This window comes from Varroa jacobsoni, unplaced genomic scaffold (genome assembly GCF_002532875.2).
Source record: "Varroa jacobsoni isolate VJ856 unplaced genomic scaffold, vjacob_1.0 scaffold_385, whole genome shotgun sequence".
Taxonomy (NCBI): domain Eukaryota; kingdom Metazoa; phylum Arthropoda; class Arachnida; order Mesostigmata; family Varroidae; genus Varroa; species Varroa jacobsoni.
Window position 1 is genome coordinate 139,690 of NW_019213287.1, and position 17,490 is coordinate 157,179.

The following is a 17,490-nucleotide window of genomic DNA, read 5'->3' on the forward strand; positions in this document are numbered from 1 at the left end:
TTACTAAATAGTTTTATACTAAATGGCCTAAAAATAACTGATTGAAGTGAAAAATAGGTTGAAAAACTTACAAACATATATTACGGGCATGACGAGCTCCAAAAGGGAAATGATGTAGTGTCGCTTCAGCTTCTGTATCACAACATCCTTATAAAACAGGGCCGTGAGTTGACGGCCAAAGCCCATGTTAGTAGCCTGCAATCAATCCGCTGCCAATAATATGAATTCTGGTGGCACACCGGCTGAGGTTTGGGCTCTGCGCCCTTTATAAGGCGGACGGCCCCTCCCTGAAGAACAAAATATTACCAGCGTTTAGCCAATATGCGAAATACACTTTGACTAGTACTATACGATCATGCTCTCGAAAATGTCTCTACTTGGCTACCAATTTTCCTATCGCTAAGTCTCCTAGGTGAGTGTTAATTATCTCAAATGTTTACCTGTAGCTTATTGCATAAGCATGGCGGTAAACACAACGCCGGAAGATGCCGAACTCAAGTGCAATGTTGTATCGCTTGCTTCCTAAGGGTAGCTTTCACTTAATAGGTAAATGAGGGTCGCTGGGAAGACCATTTTATATCTTATTGCCTATAGTAGTATTACGTATTTGCCTGAGACAATAAACATGCCTTTGAAGATCTATATTTGAAATTATATCTGTTCTATAAACAGATATTCAAGCTAAATGCATACTGAATTTCAGTGCAACCTAAGCTAGACAGGGTTTGTTTTTAAAACACCCTTCAACGAATTCGGCTAAAGAATTTGAACCTCCCGTTCTTTTTGCCTACTTAATTTATTAATGTATAAACCCATATTTATACCATTTAAGCCGATGAGCTCAACGTTTGGCGGGAGCATATACCGCTGATATTTAGTGAATTCATCATTGCAGGAGAATTCCTACCGGGACGACCTTTGCATAACGTCCGAAATGCATATCGCTTATTGGCTCTTAAATGTCTGAGTCGTCAACATGTTCTAGTAATATGTAAGCAACTAGTATTTATTAGCTGGGCGTCTCCCAAACAGATTTGACCCCCCTGTGCTTACATATTCATTTTGGATAATTCTGAGCAAAAAATAGGCAATAAAGCCGCGTAAAATCCAAATTTTTAATGTTTAGTGAACCAATAAGACACAATCTTTTAGTTATAGAAAAGGTTGTTCTACCTGCTGCCTCTATCGCTTTATATTGCTTACTTAAACTGAAGTGCATCTGTATCTATAAAAGTGTAATATAAAGGTTGCTTTTCGCTAAGTATTAAAAGACGAAGAGCGTTCATTAGAAATATACAGCGTATTCTGCAATCGAGAATAATTATGGTCCTTGGCAAGCGTGTAAGCCTTCGGAACCCACTCCGTTATGCTGTACCTTAATGACATTCAGCAGCAGCGTCTGAATATCAATTTGAAAGAAACATATTTAACATTTTAGTCTTCATCAACGATTGCCGTTCTAGTCATAACAGGACCCTACCGAATTTGTTCATCGATCCTGGTTCAGTCGACAGCTATTTCGTGGGAGGCAGATCGCGCTCTAGTAGCCAATTTTTATAAATAAGTCATTGCAAAGTGAGAAAACGTAACCCTATTTACTTTTATCTAACGCAACGGGCTTTCGCTTCCGTGTACGCTATTTGCACCTAAACGCACGCATAATAGTGATAAACACAGTTTTTCTTTGTGATGTATTACAGACTTTGATTATCAAATACGTCTAGATGTCAACAAGCACGAAGTTACATTGTGTTATAAGGTTTATTGTAATAAAATACCGATTGATAACTTTGTATAATACACGAGTAAGTATGGCACAAATGCAAATTAATTGAATATTACTATTATTTTTTTCTTGTGCAATTTTTCCATTTGTTTAACAACGCGGTGATGTACTTCGGAAAGAGTATGGCGTAGTTTCTTTGAGTGATCAAGTAGAAGAGATATTCCTTGAATAGATGTTATCTAAACAACTGGTCATAATTGCTCGATATTGAATGTCTGTTTCTATAAGTCAAGGTTTCGTTACCAAATATCAAATCTGCTTAAAACAGATTTGCTTCATCTTAGTAGATTAAAACGAGCTTCTATTCGTGATTCAGTCTCATTGCCTCGCCCGAAAAAAAAAGGCACGATCTGTTCTCAATGGCACGAGTCGACTTTTCTGCACTCTTTGATGACGGATACTTTTATTTATATTTCATTATATATTCCCCCTAGTATTTTTGTTCGAGAGGCATTGACAAAGAAAACTAACAAACTTCAGCAAATTGGGAATGTGTAGCTGCTTGAAAATTCGGTATTTGCCGTACAAGAACATAGGGTCTTAACACCAACAGTTTTCGTAATTTTCGACTTCGAACTGCATGAGGTAAAAAACCTTTATGAAAATATCAATATGGGAGACAAGAATAGTTCAACTTGATATATAATATTTACAAGCTGAAGCCGGATTTGCTTCTAAATAGTGGTACCAACTGAATTTACGTTAGAAGACGATAGAAAAGTATTTACGCCAACACTTTCGCTGACATATTATATAAATCTTACTACTTGCATTGTTTCTAAAAATAACTCAGTAAGCGATTACAATACGTACGGATATTACGGACGTCTGTTCTCAACTGAAAATCTTCTTTGAAACTATACACAGAATTAACACAACAGCAAGCCAAAAGTGTTCTCTGAGAATTAGCATCAATAATTTTAATCTAACTCAACAATTTCTATTTAACAAGTGCATTTTATACACGCTGGCATACAGCTAAGGTTCGAAGAATATAAAGTTTTGTCTGATAGTAGTACAGGGTGGTACACTTAAAGCTAAAGCGAATATATTAAATATAGCTTTTCCTCTGTTATGAAACTGCAGCACAGTGGTATCCATTGCACTCCAGAAGGTACTTCTTTCATGGCTAAAGGCAAAATATTTTATCCGTGCAAAGCGAACTCATTGCTAAGAGTACATCGCATGAATCATGCAATTTGCGGCTTTTGTTGTCGAAAGGGATCTCGACTAGTCCATTTGGTGGGACGCATGCAGGAGCCGATAGCCGGAATTTTATCTGACTTAGTCATATTTATGCGTAAAACAGTGCAGATTGAGCAAAAACTCAACGAACTACATCGAGTTGCTGTAGGCATTGCTACTTTGTATAAGCTAATTGTTGTACTTTGATGGATTCTTACAAACATGCGTTCAATGTTTATATTACGTACATGCCTCCATCTAGTTAGCTCGATTGTTCTGAGTCATTAATAGTAATGTTTGATGATCACTGCCCTGAAAAGATTACAAATATCTGGTTTCGCCTATGTATAACAAATGTAGCAACGAGAACCGAAGGAAGAAGGAACGTAGAACACTGAATCTTCATTTCGGCGGTCAAAATCGCACCGCCTCGATTGACTGAGGAGACGAGCATTTAAATTGTATTAATCATATGCTTTTTACCTGGATAATATATAGTCTATCAGAATTCTATTCTATTCAGTCTATAAATTCAGCGGAGGCCCAAAAAAGTACGCTTTGTCTCACGCATCCCAACAGCAGCCGGACCTCCCAGCGACTGCTTATCCGGAAACGTTGTTTCCTCTAATAGTCGCAACTTGCCGGTGACTTTGGATTTCACTAGAAGCGCTTAAGAGCTTCAGCCGATTCCATGCATGCTTAATCTACATCCCGATAGAAAGGGTTTTAAAAGCCACTAAAATGCGCTCCCTGTCTACACTCGACTGCTTTTAGGCATTAGATACATATAGTAACTAGTAGGAGTGATAGAATAACTAATAGCTCAAGTTGAATTTGTTGAACACATATTGGGAATTTATGCTGCCAACTAATGTATCAACAGAACGAAAAGCTAGAATGATTGATTACTGTAAGCATACACATTTGCAGTAAGTACAAAATCCAGTGTTTCAACAGATCTAGCAAGGTTTTCTAGCGCTATGCCACTATAACAAGTGTTTTTAAAAACAACTCCTAATCAGCTGAATCTGTTCTACTATCTATTTACAGGCTAAATCCGAACTGAGAGTCTGATTTTTTGTTTTGCTGTAATAAAAAAAATATTCTCACATAATCAATTGCTATGGCGCGAAATACTCTCGAACCAATAGACACCATCCGTTCGACGTCCCTTTGAACTATATATAATCGACTTACTCCGAGTTGAAATCAACAACTTCTCGTCTGCGGAAGCCAGCTCGAACAACACCGTTCACACAGCTCAGGCAAGTATTCGGCGTTCTTCAATGCAGCTATACTATCTTTCTTTGTAGCTAATCATTGTTCTGCCAATTCCAAGCACTGGTAATCATTTCACCACCGTTAATACCTCCTTTGCACAAGCAGCCACAAGCAGTCGCAAGTTGTAATATTTTTAATATACGTTACGTAACGGAAACGAATCTCTCTCAGATAAGGCTACCTGACAGTCTTCATCATTCCGGTCGTGTTTCAAACACTGTTGCATTTGCAGGTGCTCGATGCTTGGATGCGTACTTTCGTGGGATTATTAAGCACACAAGAATACCAGCGGCAGCCAACAGTCATAACATTAATCTGTATGTATTTGTCGGATCGGTGTAGTTGCGCTCGTCTTACATCGAAAAGCTTCTGCTCTGGCGCCACGTAATCAGCTAGATGTTGGCGTCAACACCGCAGACGAAAAATGACGAGAAAGATAATATTGGGTGTTCGGTATCTTGTCAGTGGGAGGCCTTTAGAGTCTAGCACTGGCAATACGTGGTAACTGAGCGCGTTTAACTTGCGTATTTAATGAAGGGCCGTTTTTATTTATTCTTCGGAAGACCAATATTAATAAATTGTGTTAGAAGGAAGTTAAATGTTGAAACATGTTAAAGAATGAAGTACGGAATGACTCCGTTTTCTAGCCTTTACCCGCTTGAAAAGTAAATGCAGATACTGACATATTACTACTAGGTATATTGATATACTACTACTGCAGTTTTACTGCAACTGTTTGTTTTATTTAAGAATAGACTGACCAGAAGATGAAGAATAAGATTAGTCGTGTTAATTATAAGTGTTTTTGCTTTATCGATATTTGATAAGTGTGCACATTATGCGCGAATAATAATCAGCAACATGCTAAATTTAATAGGGGCTTCTGAAATATTTAGCACGCTATTTGAATATAATGCAAACAATATAAACAAAAGCCTTGAAATCTGGTTAGTACCACCGACACGCATCGACAACCTATAGAAGATATTTTAGTGGTGACTATTTGAATGCTTATGGAAAAATGTATAGAAACCGATCTTTCTGTGATTGAACTGCATGTGCAACTGCACAGCGCAGCGATGCTGTGTATTTCCTGAAGTACGGACATTTCTTAAGTACGTTGAAAAACTTGCGCTTTCTCCATCAAGTAGGTGCAACTATACCCGCACTTTGCACGCTGATATGAAGTCACCACAATGGTTTAGCCCATTTTATACTTGCCTATCTGCAGGACGCTGCCTAATGTATCGAAAACTTGTTTGAAACACATGGATAAAGAAAATCAAGCTTTTCGAAATTATTAAATCTATTCACACATGAATCGTATTTATACTATACAAATTATAAGAGCATTTGACACATCCAGTAAAGTAAGTTTGTACTAGGTCTGTACCAGGCAAAACATTACTATGTCAATTTTCTAAAACCAAGCGTATTTACAGTATATTGGCCACATGCCATACGTAAACCATATTTATAAGATTATTCGGCAGCGGTGCTTTATATAGCACTGGAAATTTTTATAGATTATCTGAATCTATGCTCACTGCTTGTAGAACCGGCGATCTCTTTTCTGACGACTTAATTCTTCCGTTTAGGATGATCAGGATCACGAACAAAAAAACCAAACAACCTCCACCTTCATTGCTCTAAATAGCTTGTCTTATTCTGTGAATGGCTCATACGCTTTAAACTCAGCATACATTTCAATATGGTTCTTAGTGAGTCACTGCAACAATGATCTTTATCGCTTTGAATTTCCGCAGAGTCTGCACAGCGTCAAATCGTGGCATTATGGTGTTGAACGTGCTCTTTAACAATCTGCTTTAGCTGTCCATCATTACATACAAGATAGAACTAGCAATCGCTAATGAACAATAATGAGGCGCTTAGTAAGAACCGCAGTGCGACTGTCGACTCTGATAGCTGAATACTCGTATGTTTCAAATAATAGGTGAACTTACTGCAAAGTGATAGCGACTAGCGTCTCTAAGTTTCACGGTTAACTTGGTCGCATCCTATAGTGTTTATAGTAATTGTTGTACATGAAGCATATAGACGTCGGACAGGAACACTCCTATAATAGGTATCAAATAAGTTGTAGAAGTGCTAATTAAATTTTAGTTTATTTTTGATCAAGAAAACAATAGACGCTATATGTAGATACTAAACTGTAGGATACGCGAAAACGTCTAGGTCATTTACCAGCGTGATTTGCCTGTTCGAATATCATTGCCAACTAATGATTATGTTTGACATGTCGTTTCTCTTCTTACTTTGGCTTTTACTAAAATTTCGATTAATTTCTTAGATATATTTATTCTCAAGTATAAGCTCCATTGGCACTCGCTAGTGCCAACGGAGTTTATACTTGTAATCGCGATACTTGTAATCACAGATTATTTCCCTGTGTAGCGTCTCGCTTTATTATGCACCCCACAGAGCAATCCCTTCATATCTCGTGCAGGAGCTGGTCTTGTTTAGAGAAAGGTGACAAACACGTATTGAGATAACAAAGGCAATGATGGATTTCTATGCTTTTGGAATATACTACATCATACCTAGGTATAGTAAAGGGCCTCTCGAGCTTTAGCAAATTTAGAAAGTAGCTTCGGTTTGTAGTATGTTTATATCAATTCAATGATGGATCTATTTACTAACCTGTGTTCAAGTATTAGAAAGTATCAATAAAGTAGGCTTATTCCGTGTGGTACGCAGAGAAATTTCCCAATATAATTCCTATAGAAAAACTAAATTTCGTACTTCTTGATTATTTTAACTATTATTAAAAATTTCTCGTTCTTAGTTTCGTAAACAAGTCATCGTGTGCGACATTACTTTACCTATGCTTCATTAACAGGTGTTGGACGTTCATCCGCCCGTTCCATCATCCACACATACGTTCATGCACTTCTAACAAGTAAACCGGTGCAAGCGACCAGCTCTCCGATGAGTCTTTCGTCTTGCTTATTATTCAGCACACATTTTTGATTCGGTAGAGTGCACTACTATTTTGTGCGTTTCGCATTTGAGATCCGGCGGTAATTGCGAACTGTCTCTGGTGTTTGGTAGCGTGCTGTATTGCGACTGGTGTGACCGTGACGGCTAATTGCTAGTCGTTTATGTTCTGTTACCCCTTTTCAGCCAAGGGTGAGTTGACGGTGGCATGTATTATGGCTTATTGTTACAAATGGATTCTGTCGTGAAGCACTAGAAATTTGAAAAAAAAAAAGAAATTCTCTATTTAAGTAGGAATCATTTGCCCATTCAATTTAGGTGCTGTCGCCTGCACTGAAAATGATCCCGTCCAATGCGTGGTCGTTGTTGTGACGAAACTTAGAAATATTGATTTTGGACGCAAAGTTTTTTAATACTTCTGTGTACTTTCTCTGATTTTGAAGTGCTGCGTTGTTGACCTGTATGTGTGTAGTATTTTGATAACTACCAGCAAGTGTGAATAGATGAAATACATTGAAGAATTATCGGTAAGCGCCGATTTATGAGCCGTGAATTCATATCTGTAGAGACGAAAGTGTTCATTGAAAGCTGTCAATTAAATTAATAGATAATTCATTCTGCCGAAAGCTTCCATTAATTTCACAAAGGATATATTCATTTTAATTTTTTCGTCAAAGACGAAATGAATTAGGCTCGCCGTTCTCCTATCAACGTTCATTCAGAGTAGAGCATTACGCCCATTGGAAGCGAATGACGCTGAATTCTTTTTTCATATTTGTAAACGGGAATAGAAACCACTGAGGTACTATCATCTGTTTAACAGTCCTTCGGAGGTAAATATTTTTAGAAATGAAAAATTTGGCATATTCATTAGAGGAAAAAATGTTGTTGCTTATAAGTATGTGATTAAATTAATTAAAAACATCTAACTATAACCATGTTTAATGTGTACTTCGCGCACAATATGTAATTGCGTATTTTGTAGATTGTAATAATAGATTTGTCCACTAGATATGTACACTTCTTTCTAACGTAAAGTTTCTAAAATTCCATAGAGTGAGTATTATAACTGTAATTACTACTAAGTTATTACTACTATTAATTTGATAATAGTCATACTAAAATTTTTAATGTGTATCAATAAATAGAGTGAGAACTGATATCTCTGCTATCACTACTCTACGTTCAGTATACAAAATATGGCATTTAAATTGAGAATTTTTCTCATATTTTATTTTTAAAACTGTATCTAAATAGCAACAGAGAGTGCAACGGAATTACTTATAGCACATATGTCTTAAAAAGTAATTCCTGAAGTTCACGTTTATTTAACATCATCGCTATTCACCATAGTACAGCTTTGATTTGGTTTTTAAACCACTAACTAGTTATTTTACTTCCTATAAATATCATTTTGTTCATCTGCAAAGAAGTCTTTATTGTTAACCGCGTGTCCAATGATATTGATAAAGGCAACCTCGGTAACATGTCGCTCAGACGCGCTGTATACGACAAATTCCTGCAGAACTAACTTCTAGGCTGATAGCAGGCCAAGAGTTCTAAAAGTGCAAGATTTTAAAAATACCTGAAAAGCAAAAAGCGCAAAAAGTCTTAAAAAAATTAACATTTGAAACTTACCTATACGGCCCAATTGACACAAGATTAATTTACTTTCTCCACATGGCCATTAATCCTTGTAACAAAAATTATCTTGCAAGCCATTTTGGTATATTTTTGAGTGCTTTAAATCTAAAATCTATTGAATATAGTCTGGAGACTGCCTCATAGAAGTATGCCTCGGATCCCTCAGAAGTCACATAAAACCAGCAATCATGTAAACCATCTATTCCGAGCAAAAAGTTATGTTTTTGATTTGGTGAGGGTTCGTCCAGTGCGAAGAGACTGGGTAATTACCTTTTTTTGCTTAAGTTACTTAAAGAAAAACGACACATTGTTTTTCACCATGAAAGGTTTATTTTTTTGTTCTAAAAAGGAACAAGCTTCCTTCTAGTACTAAGAATAGCGGATGAACGCGTCCTTCTCACGACAAAGACACTGCTAAAGTGTGTCCCAGTTTAGGTGCGGCACCCTGTATACATATTAGAAAATTTTTACGACCCAATTATACATAGCCTACAATTTAACCGATCGTAATCGAATATAATAGGATGTTTTTTTTTCAATCTCGCAGTAAAATGAGTGGAAAAAGCAAAAGACGGGCACCAGCGCGCCATAACGGAGGGCGACGAGATCAGGCGGCGTCTCAGGAAACCGGAACGGCCGCTTCTATATTTCCGTCGACAGTGCCGTCCGCAGAAAAGCCTTTACCTTCCCAGAACAGTAACATCACTCCCAAGGTAACTGGATCAAAAATCTAGGTACCTCCTGAAGCGCTTTCCTTCTGCCAAAGATTAAGAAAAATAAACGGAAGAAGATTAATCCGTTTTTTTTACCTATTCGTTTTTAGTGTTTGATTTTTTAAATGAAAAAGTATCATCGACAGTTAGCATCGCGTTGTTTGGAATGGCAAAATAGTCAATAGAAGAAAAGGAAGATTTCTCTGTTGATGTATATGCTAAGCTAGACTATTAAGTACGTGGTTTCTTGATAATATATAACCTATTCTAATGTAGAAACGCATTTTTTGCTTCCACCAGGTGGACATCCGAATGATGAAACCGATATCGGAATCTATTCTTCAGTATCGGATCCTGCAGCATGGTCACAAAACGGTTAAACGTGCCAGACATAAGAAAGCGACAGAGGTTACTTTTCGAGGCGACCCAGACTACAGCCAACAAGGAGAGCAGACCCGAGTCGTCGTCGACATTCGTGGTACTTTTATGCATCTGCAGATGAATCATTTGAAATACCTCGTTTAACATATAATTATTTTCATCTAAAACGCCCTGCAGTTTGTCCTTAAAAACACTTTATGTAAAAACACTGTTTCTATTCTACAATTCTTTCGTCCGAAACATTTTTTTAATCTACAGTCTTCTACCAAGAACTATAGTTCCATAATTTATTCTGGTAGCAGTAATACATATGCTAAATATTAAAGTAGATACGAATTTGCTCTTAGCGAAATCACTAGTCGCCTAGCAACATTACTCGTACAATTGCTTTCTTTTGTATCATTGGCGATTAAGCGAACTTCAGTACGACCTTCAGATGCGTTTTTGTTCTTTACGTCGTACCAGTATCCACTAGTTGAAAGTGGTCTGGTAACTAAATGGAACCACAGACCCTACGAAGAGACCAAGTTTTATTACGTAGCCGCATAAAATACCTGGAATGTTTGTCTAGACAGGTTAGCATTCTGTCGGAGTAAACCAAAAAACATTTAATTTCAGTTCATTCTCTGAATTGTTGTCGTTTTTATTGTTCTTTTTATTTACATGCATCGTTTGTCCCTGTTAGCCAACGCACCTGCAGATTCGCTCACATTTCCTCGAGCTTGCGCCCTAGCAGCGGTGAGCACGCTAAAAGCTCCAACTGCAGATAGGCAGTTCCCACGAAAGAGTGAAATCGCGAGCATCATTAAGTTTGGGGAGTTCTCATTAGCACGACGTTGCTGTATAAATGGAGCTAGGTAGCCATTCAAGTATTTCTGTAGTCATTGTATAGCCGGGCAGCGTAGAGCGCGTCCGAACCTTGCTATATTTATTAAGAACCGATCGCTGTTCAACATGGTTTCGGCACGTTCATCTCTGGATATCGATTGCTTTTAGACAATGTTCAAAGGACCATCTTTAGTCTAGTTATAGTCTCAGTTCTGTTCTACGACCATTTATAAATGCTCTGATTTTTCATGTTCTCTCTATTTCAATATATGTGTTACTAAAGATACGAATAGCATGAATGCGTCTTTATGGCGTCCGTCCAACTTGTAGGTACCTGGGAAGGTTCATCGCCCAGGAGGTGTCAAAAGATCACCCGGCATACATTCCAGCGGTAGGTATCCACCCTACTTACGGTTTTGAAGATGGCGACCTCGGTGAATGGCTCGCTGCAATGGTTGCTATGGATTACGCGAAAATGCGCAACTGTAATGAACTTCAACACGTTGAGGCAAAATTTTCAGAGGAATCATCCATTTGTTTGGATCAGCTGTCGCAACATGTAAGTTCACATTGTATCTACTGCTTGTTTTTTTGCGTTCAAGACGAGTATAGCCTGCGTGACAACACGCTTTACTCTGTCGATCTTTGTCAAGCTACCTATTCACGTTGCCATAATTCGATTATAGTATACGTCCAAGTTTCGTTTAAATTTTAAGTCCATTTAACAGCTTCGCTGTTTACACACTTTTTTGGTTTCACCGATAAACAGAAGACATTCGTAATCGGGTGTTGGTTAGTCTGTTAAGGCTGAATCATATTGAATGTTTCAATGAAGACAATCTCGAATCTTTATTACCAACGATGGTCCACAAAGGGTTTATGCATGCTTACTTATTCAGATGGAAAATGCGCTTATTTGATCACTGGTCATATATAGCTTTTGCAATTATGCATTCGCCGAGCAAACAAACATTTAACCCGAACTGACGGTTTAATTTCCGATCGATCAATATTTATTTATGGCTTATAATTCCAGCCTCTGTATGATTTCTACCTCAGCGAGGATGTGGAGCCGAAATTTCGCAAGATTACTCTCGACGCCGTCACCTACATGGGCTGGAGCGACGGGCGTCAACCGATCACCTGGAGCGAGTTGATCGATCGAGACTGTAAAAATAGCATTAAACTCAGTGAGAAGGATCGCAACCGGCTTGAAAATGTTCTTAAGCAGATCACACTAGCTTCTTAGATCGCCTAATAGAAAAATACTGCCGAATACTGTCAATGTCTATAGTTAATTGGATGCTAGGACCTAAACTGCGAATATGTAGGATTAGATTTTTTTGAGGTATTGCTACCTTTATGATTAGAAGACGGTTGTCGAACCGTGCAAATGGTTGTTTCTGTTCTACAGGGTCATTTACATCTGTGTGTTTATTCCATCGCTTCACTGGATACCAACCAAAGGGTGTGCAAAGTTCGTGCGAATGAGAAACGACGGATAATACAGAATTAGTAAAAAAAAAAAAAAGAAAAAGGAAGCGTTGTGACATTTGTGAACTCATCACCTCTGCAGACGCTCTCAAACTATTTCCATCTCTCTGCCTGTCCACTTTCGAACACGGTACAAATGTGATGTATGTGATCGCACTGTAGAGCAGTTATAGGTACATATACACAATGACATAATGATTTACTGTTACTTGTTATGTGATGTACTCGGCAAGTTTCTACCTTACGTCTTGAGTCATTCGCATAGTCACGCTAAATATTAGCCACATGCTTGTTCACTTAGACGGAATTTATTTGCTATTTTAATATCAATAGCAATTATAGGATACAGCCCCATCCATATATATTCGCGTAAAACGGCGCCGGCCAATCATAGAGTCATTATGTGTTAAATTGCATTTCCAGTGTGAGACTAATATTTTCTTGAAGCGGAGGCTTTTTACACTCTAAACTTTACTGGTACTGCTTATGCAACAGAGTTGATCCAGAAGAATTTTGATCAAGTTTTTATTGGAGCACAGGAGTATCCAGAGGCATTCTGTTATGCGCAGTATGAGAAAAAATTGTTAAGGACGATTCAAGCTTTAATTGCTATTTAAATGTTGGCTTTATGTATTACATATATGTTACTGTGGGCTATGAGTTTTACGATAGCATATACGGGCATGTGAATTTCATCAATAGAAAGGTATCTAGTGGGCGAACGAATTTGCAACATCCGCCTGTACGAATTCAATGTGCATGGCATGTTGTTGTAGAGAACGGCGAAGTTCAAAACACATGAATCGAATTATATATACTCTGCAAGAAAAAGGTGCACATATCTTATGTGTGTCCCTTACTAGAGTTAGAGAGTCTGTTAGAAATTGTTGTTAGTCAAACAAAGAATTGAAAAGGTTTGTTCTTCTTAGAAAAAAAAACCACCGGAAGAAAGACAGTTATATATGACGTTTGGTAGAACAAACGGCCTTATCTTTAGCCGTCTGTTGAACGGGAACCGTAGCAGTCCAAATAGAAAATAACCAATAAATCAGTTAAGAAACAAGAAGACTATACTGAGAAACCTTTCTTTCGCTCTTTTCAATCTAGTTGACAATGATGTGAGTGTTTATATGTACCATTCATATCAGATTGTATTGAAAAGAAAGTTAACAAAATACACGTAGATAACATAAGAGACTTTATCTAGCGTACATCAATGTATTCATTTTTACTATGTAATCGAGCTACGCTTAGTGTATGGCTAGTTCCACGGTGTTCAAGATTGATAAAGCTGATAAGACAGGTCGCATACAGATAGAGAAAGAAGCTCGAATAGAAGGAAAAGCAACTTCCAACACAATTTCCTAACGTCGAATGATTATACTTCGCTAGTGCAATTATCAACTATCGTGTTAGACAAAATTGCGCAATCTAAACGTGATAGTAAATGCCGAAACGCTTCTAGGAGGGACTAACTATGATAGTGGCAATCATAAGAATTACATTAGCGATTTACACACATACATATGTACATTAAGGAAATAGTCGATAGTGGAAGCGCTCGGACTGTTGAAATTCCAGTTCTTCTCTTGTATTACATGAAAAGTTACAAAAGACAGCACAGGCTAGTAAACTTGCTCCCATCGAAGTAACTGACCGGTTTTAGTCCCCTATCTAGCACAATGTTGCCCTGTAAGATTGATTAGGGTGTTTATTGATTCTCTGTGAATGTCTCCATCACATCAGTAGGTAAAGTAGCTTTCTTTTGTCGAGCTTTTTCCTTCTTTCCCTTCTCTTTCTGTTCCATTTTGTCTTTGAGGCTGGTGTATTCCTGTGGACGCTCTATGAAGAACCGGGGATGTACCTCGATATGCAACACCTCCACACACATATAAGGTTTCAGCCAACCCACGAGTGGGCAGATTCCCTTCAACAAAAACAGACAAATCGAATTTGACTGATGTTATCTACAGGTTGTGATTAACTGGAAATTTTCTTTGAAGTTGTTAGACTACATTATTTGCATGGTGTTATAAACATTCAGATTTAGTCAGGTAAACAACAATCATTTGAGCAAATTATCCCTTTTACTTAAAGGGACGATGAAGTAAAAAAAAACTCAGATTATCACGATATTCGATATTGTGTTTGGCTTGTTTTTTACTTTTCTAATAACTTACAAGCGAGCATTTGATGTCGATATCTGTAGCAACGTTTCTTCAATAATTATCGGTACAAAGGGTACATGAACGGTTCCACCAAGTGATAACCTACCGGAATGTAGTGACCCTCGGAATGATAGAACAGAATTCCATCAACTTCAATAGGTGTTATAAATGGCGGCTCATCGCGGCACAGCAGGCTTTGAATCGTCTGAGGCTCCCATTCGTAAAAAGGCACTACTTCAAGCTTCACCTATTCAAATAACAAAGTGTCAACGAACAAGCAGTTGTTGAATGCATTGACAGACAGGTTGTTAGTTGTTATAAGTGTTGTCCTAAACAATGCGTAACCAAGCCGCAGTATCATATGTAAAACTCAAAACATTTCTTTATGAGAGTATTGTTCTATGATAACAACAGGCATCAACATTAGTTGATGCGTTCCCACAATAAAACTATTCGTAGTAACACGACACAAACTCAGAGGTTGATAAACGAAGGGAGATACCTTTCTTTCTTTGAATGTAAGTTCTGTTTCGCATTCCGCAAATTGTGTCTTTAACCAGAAGAAACGAAAAGCTGTTACGGAATCATAATACGGCCTGGATCGCCAGTAAATAAGATCGAGTATGAAGCAGGTTTTCGATGCATCATTATAAACGATGTCAAGTATGGTGAACTCATTCGGTTTCCAGTTTGATTGTCGGCCGCCATTCGAGCTTCCTCCTGCGTGACGAAATTACAAAAGAAAATAATGTTAAAATCACAGCGCACTATTTAAAATAGTTTTCGTGTATATTTTTTATGTAAATCTCTTATCTACTTGTTCGGAACAATACTTTTAATTATGAAAAGACCTTCTGAACATTAGGAAATATAATTCATACAATGAAAACACTATTTCTAATATACACTTAGCAGTTTGAACTTTTGCAGCCAACTTCAAATAGGCCACCTAACAAGAGAGCCGTCCGCAGATAAATTTAAAGGGCACACCCTGTTCGTTAATTACATTGCTTGAGAGAATTCAACCGAGCCACGATTTTAGTGAATTTTTATAGACATTATGTCTCTTAACTTAACAGTCTCTCAACAGTAATGTAAACAACAATAGTTCAGCTTGAATTTGGAAATGCGATTAGGTTTTCTATATTAGGCACATTTCCAAAAAATTAGGCAAAAGCATCGCATAGGATGCAAGAGAGGTGATTGACTAACCAGGTAGATTCGAAGCAAAAGTCATGAAGTTGAAGCCATTGCGAGCGTATAGTTTTGTAACACCCCTTGATGCAATGAGAAGTCCTCTTTTTCCTTTAGGGCACAGCACGATCAGGTAGCGTTCCAGATCTGGCGGAACTTCAACCAGCCATTCGGACTGCATCAGCTGGTTACGATATGACCTGTTCCACAGTATGAAAGATGTTACCATATAATATAATAATGTTAGAAAGGCATCAATAAAAAATAAATTATGTAAAGTAATTATTAATATAGGTTCGTTCTGAAAAATTGTATCAACAAATGGATTAATCAACTGAGAAATGCAAAAGGATGCTTTTATACTATACGTTCTGTCATTTTCTATATCTAAATATAAAATACTTCTCAGGTTAATTATTGCTTAAAAAAATACAACTAAATCATTAACCGTATGACATCATATGTCTCTGACATGTGATATACATTAAGTTGATCGTCAAATTACCTAGGAGGTCTCCGGGGACGGCTTATCTCGGAGTCAGTATCATCCTCATCGGTACCGGCATCTATACAAGCTCTTGCTACGTTCCCAGACTTATAAACTCCGGATTCCTTATCTGTCTTTAAGCTATTGCCTGGTAGGGATTCGTTCGCTCCAAATACTCCAGTGGCAAGACCGCGAGCATGAAGAAACCCGTCATACCTTCGCGAACAGGTAATACATTAGAATGTTGCCATGTTCCTCTCAATGTAACTAGAGCCTGTTTATTTTGAAAGATAAAGAACATTAACTTTTAGATTGAATTCTCTGTTCGCCGTAAAGGCAACAGCCATAATAGATCGCAGAGCAACAATATGGCTCTGACAATATGACTTCTGGCTAGCCTACGTATATCTTGGAGTGGTTCTGCGCTTTAATTTATGTTTTAATGCGTGAAGTATCATGAGGATCAAAGTGAATTACCGCTTCTCTTTTTGTCTCTCGAGAAACTGCTGTCGCCGTAATTCCTGTCGTACAGGTAGTGATGTTTTAATTTTACGCATTTGAGCAAACCTTTCGGCAGATATCGTAGCGGCGCACGGAGCCTGGGTAATACTCAGCTCGCTGCTGAGACCTGATATGATTTCGTCCATCGTGGCCTACTGTGGACAAAAATAAAGCTTTAGCAACTACTTACATACGTAAACAGTAGTAGAATCTTATTGTACATATAGTTCCGCACTCACATCCTGTCAAATACACTACGATGAAATATAATTGCAGCTAAACTTGAAAAAAGGCAGTGAACAAAATATCAACAATACACAGCAACATAAAGAACACGAATAAGACACGTAAGATAACCTACAACATAAGTCTGCAGTTTAGTTAGGTCATGTTCTACAATTGAGTCGTTCCTACATCATAATATAACAATGACTGTCCTCTGTTACTCAGCAGACGTTAGAATTTTTCTAGTTACCAACTTATGCTATTTTAGCGTTTGTCTACTCATACACCAAGTCGTAAATAAAGAACCACGGACAAAAACAATTTTCATGAAAATTTCACAACACTCGCTGAGCATAGTAGGAGGCTTCCTTGATATCGGGGGCTAGTTTTGAGACCGATTCACTTCATTACACTCCGCGCTTTCCATCAAGTCAGCAGGAAAGATTAGTTTTGCGTTCAGTACTTCCTCTTGCGTTAGCGTCAAGATCCGCTCAAAGCAAACAAAAATTACGAGTGACGTTTTCGAGGACTTCAGTTCGCGCTAGTACCACAGATGTTCGAAGAGCGTTCCGTTGACTTGGAATGTCCCGAGCCGCCTAACTGGCCCTTTCCCACAGAAACCTAACAGAGCTCATACTCGCACAG

At 37.9% G+C, this 17,490-nt stretch overlaps 3 protein-coding genes across 9 annotated transcripts in view; 1 reads left to right on the forward strand and 2 right to left on the reverse strand.

Annotated features, from left to right (window-relative positions):
* The window catches only part of LOC111259924 (phospholipid-transporting ATPase ABCA3), a 22,257-nt gene extending 17,302 nt beyond the window's left edge, over window positions 1-4,955 (reverse strand). The window contains exons 1-2 of one of the 2 annotated variants that reach the window (XM_022832316.2): window positions 4,434-4,955; window positions 72-287 (exon numbers count right to left, since the gene is read on the reverse strand). In XM_022832316.2, coding sequence (XP_022688051.1) covers window positions 72-186 — 115 coding nt within the window. In that variant the 5' untranslated portion in view covers window positions 187-287; window positions 4,434-4,955. Of the gene's footprint in view, window positions 1-71; window positions 288-4,168 lie in introns of both variants that reach the window. The other variant, XM_022832314.2, reaches the window with a different exon arrangement.
* Window positions 4,956-7,143: 2,188 nt separating this feature from the next.
* On the forward strand, window positions 7,144-13,357 carry LOC111259930 (uncharacterized). Its single transcript, XM_022832325.2, has 6 exons — window positions 7,144-7,402; window positions 9,402-9,567; window positions 9,868-10,045; window positions 10,634-10,805; window positions 11,107-11,335; window positions 11,813-13,357. The coding sequence occupies exons 2-6, from the start codon at window positions 9,406-9,408 to the stop codon at window positions 12,023-12,025; spliced, it is 954 nt and encodes a 317-aa protein (XP_022688060.1). The 5' UTR covers window positions 7,144-7,402; window positions 9,402-9,405; the 3' UTR covers window positions 12,026-13,357.
* A 606-nt stretch (window positions 13,358-13,963) lies between these two features.
* On the reverse strand, window positions 13,964-17,364 carry Snup (snurportin-1). 6 transcript variants are annotated; one of them, XM_022832320.2, is made up of 7 exons: window positions 17,194-17,364; window positions 16,597-16,772; window positions 16,138-16,335; window positions 15,651-15,832; window positions 14,941-15,158; window positions 14,545-14,685; window positions 13,964-14,197 (listed from the first exon to the last, which is right to left on the reverse strand). In XM_022832320.2, the coding sequence occupies exons 2-7, from the start codon at window positions 16,764-16,766 to the stop codon at window positions 13,982-13,984; spliced, it is 1,125 nt and encodes a 374-aa protein (XP_022688055.1). In that variant the 5' UTR covers window positions 16,767-16,772; window positions 17,194-17,364; the 3' UTR covers window positions 13,964-13,981. The 6 variants fall into 6 exon arrangements, with proteins under 6 accessions (XP_022688055.1, XP_022688059.1, XP_022688056.1 ...); XM_022832324.2 differs by having other exon boundaries at window positions 16,597-16,775; XM_022832321.2 differs by having other exon boundaries at window positions 16,597-16,775; window positions 17,188-17,364.
* Window positions 17,365-17,490: the final 126 nt, after the last annotated feature.

Bases quoted from the DNA above. Each gene is read 5' to 3' on its own strand.
- LOC111259930 (XM_022832325.2), top strand. From the start codon at position 9,406: ATGAGTGGAAAAAGCAAAAGACGGGCACCAGCGCGCCATAACGGAGGG. The intron at 10,046-10,633 runs GTACTTTTATGC...TGTCCCTGTTAG, and splicing joins AGTCGTCGTCGACATTCGTG to CCAACGCACCTGCAGATTCG. The intron at 11,336-11,812 runs GTAAGTTCACAT...TTATAATTCCAG, and splicing joins TGGATCAGCTGTCGCAACAT to CCTCTGTATGATTTCTACCT.
- Snup (XM_022832319.2), bottom strand. From the start codon at position 17,200: ATGCTCAGCGAGTGTTGTGAAATTTTCATGAAAATTGTTTTT. The intron at 16,773-17,158 runs GTCCGTGGTTCT...TGTCCACAGTAG, and splicing joins TTTTCATGAAAATTGTTTTT to GCCACGATGGACGAAATCAT. The intron at 14,198-14,544 runs GTAGGTTATCAC...TTTTTGTTGAAG, and splicing joins CCGAGGGTCACTACATTCCG to GGAATCTGCCCACTCGTGGG.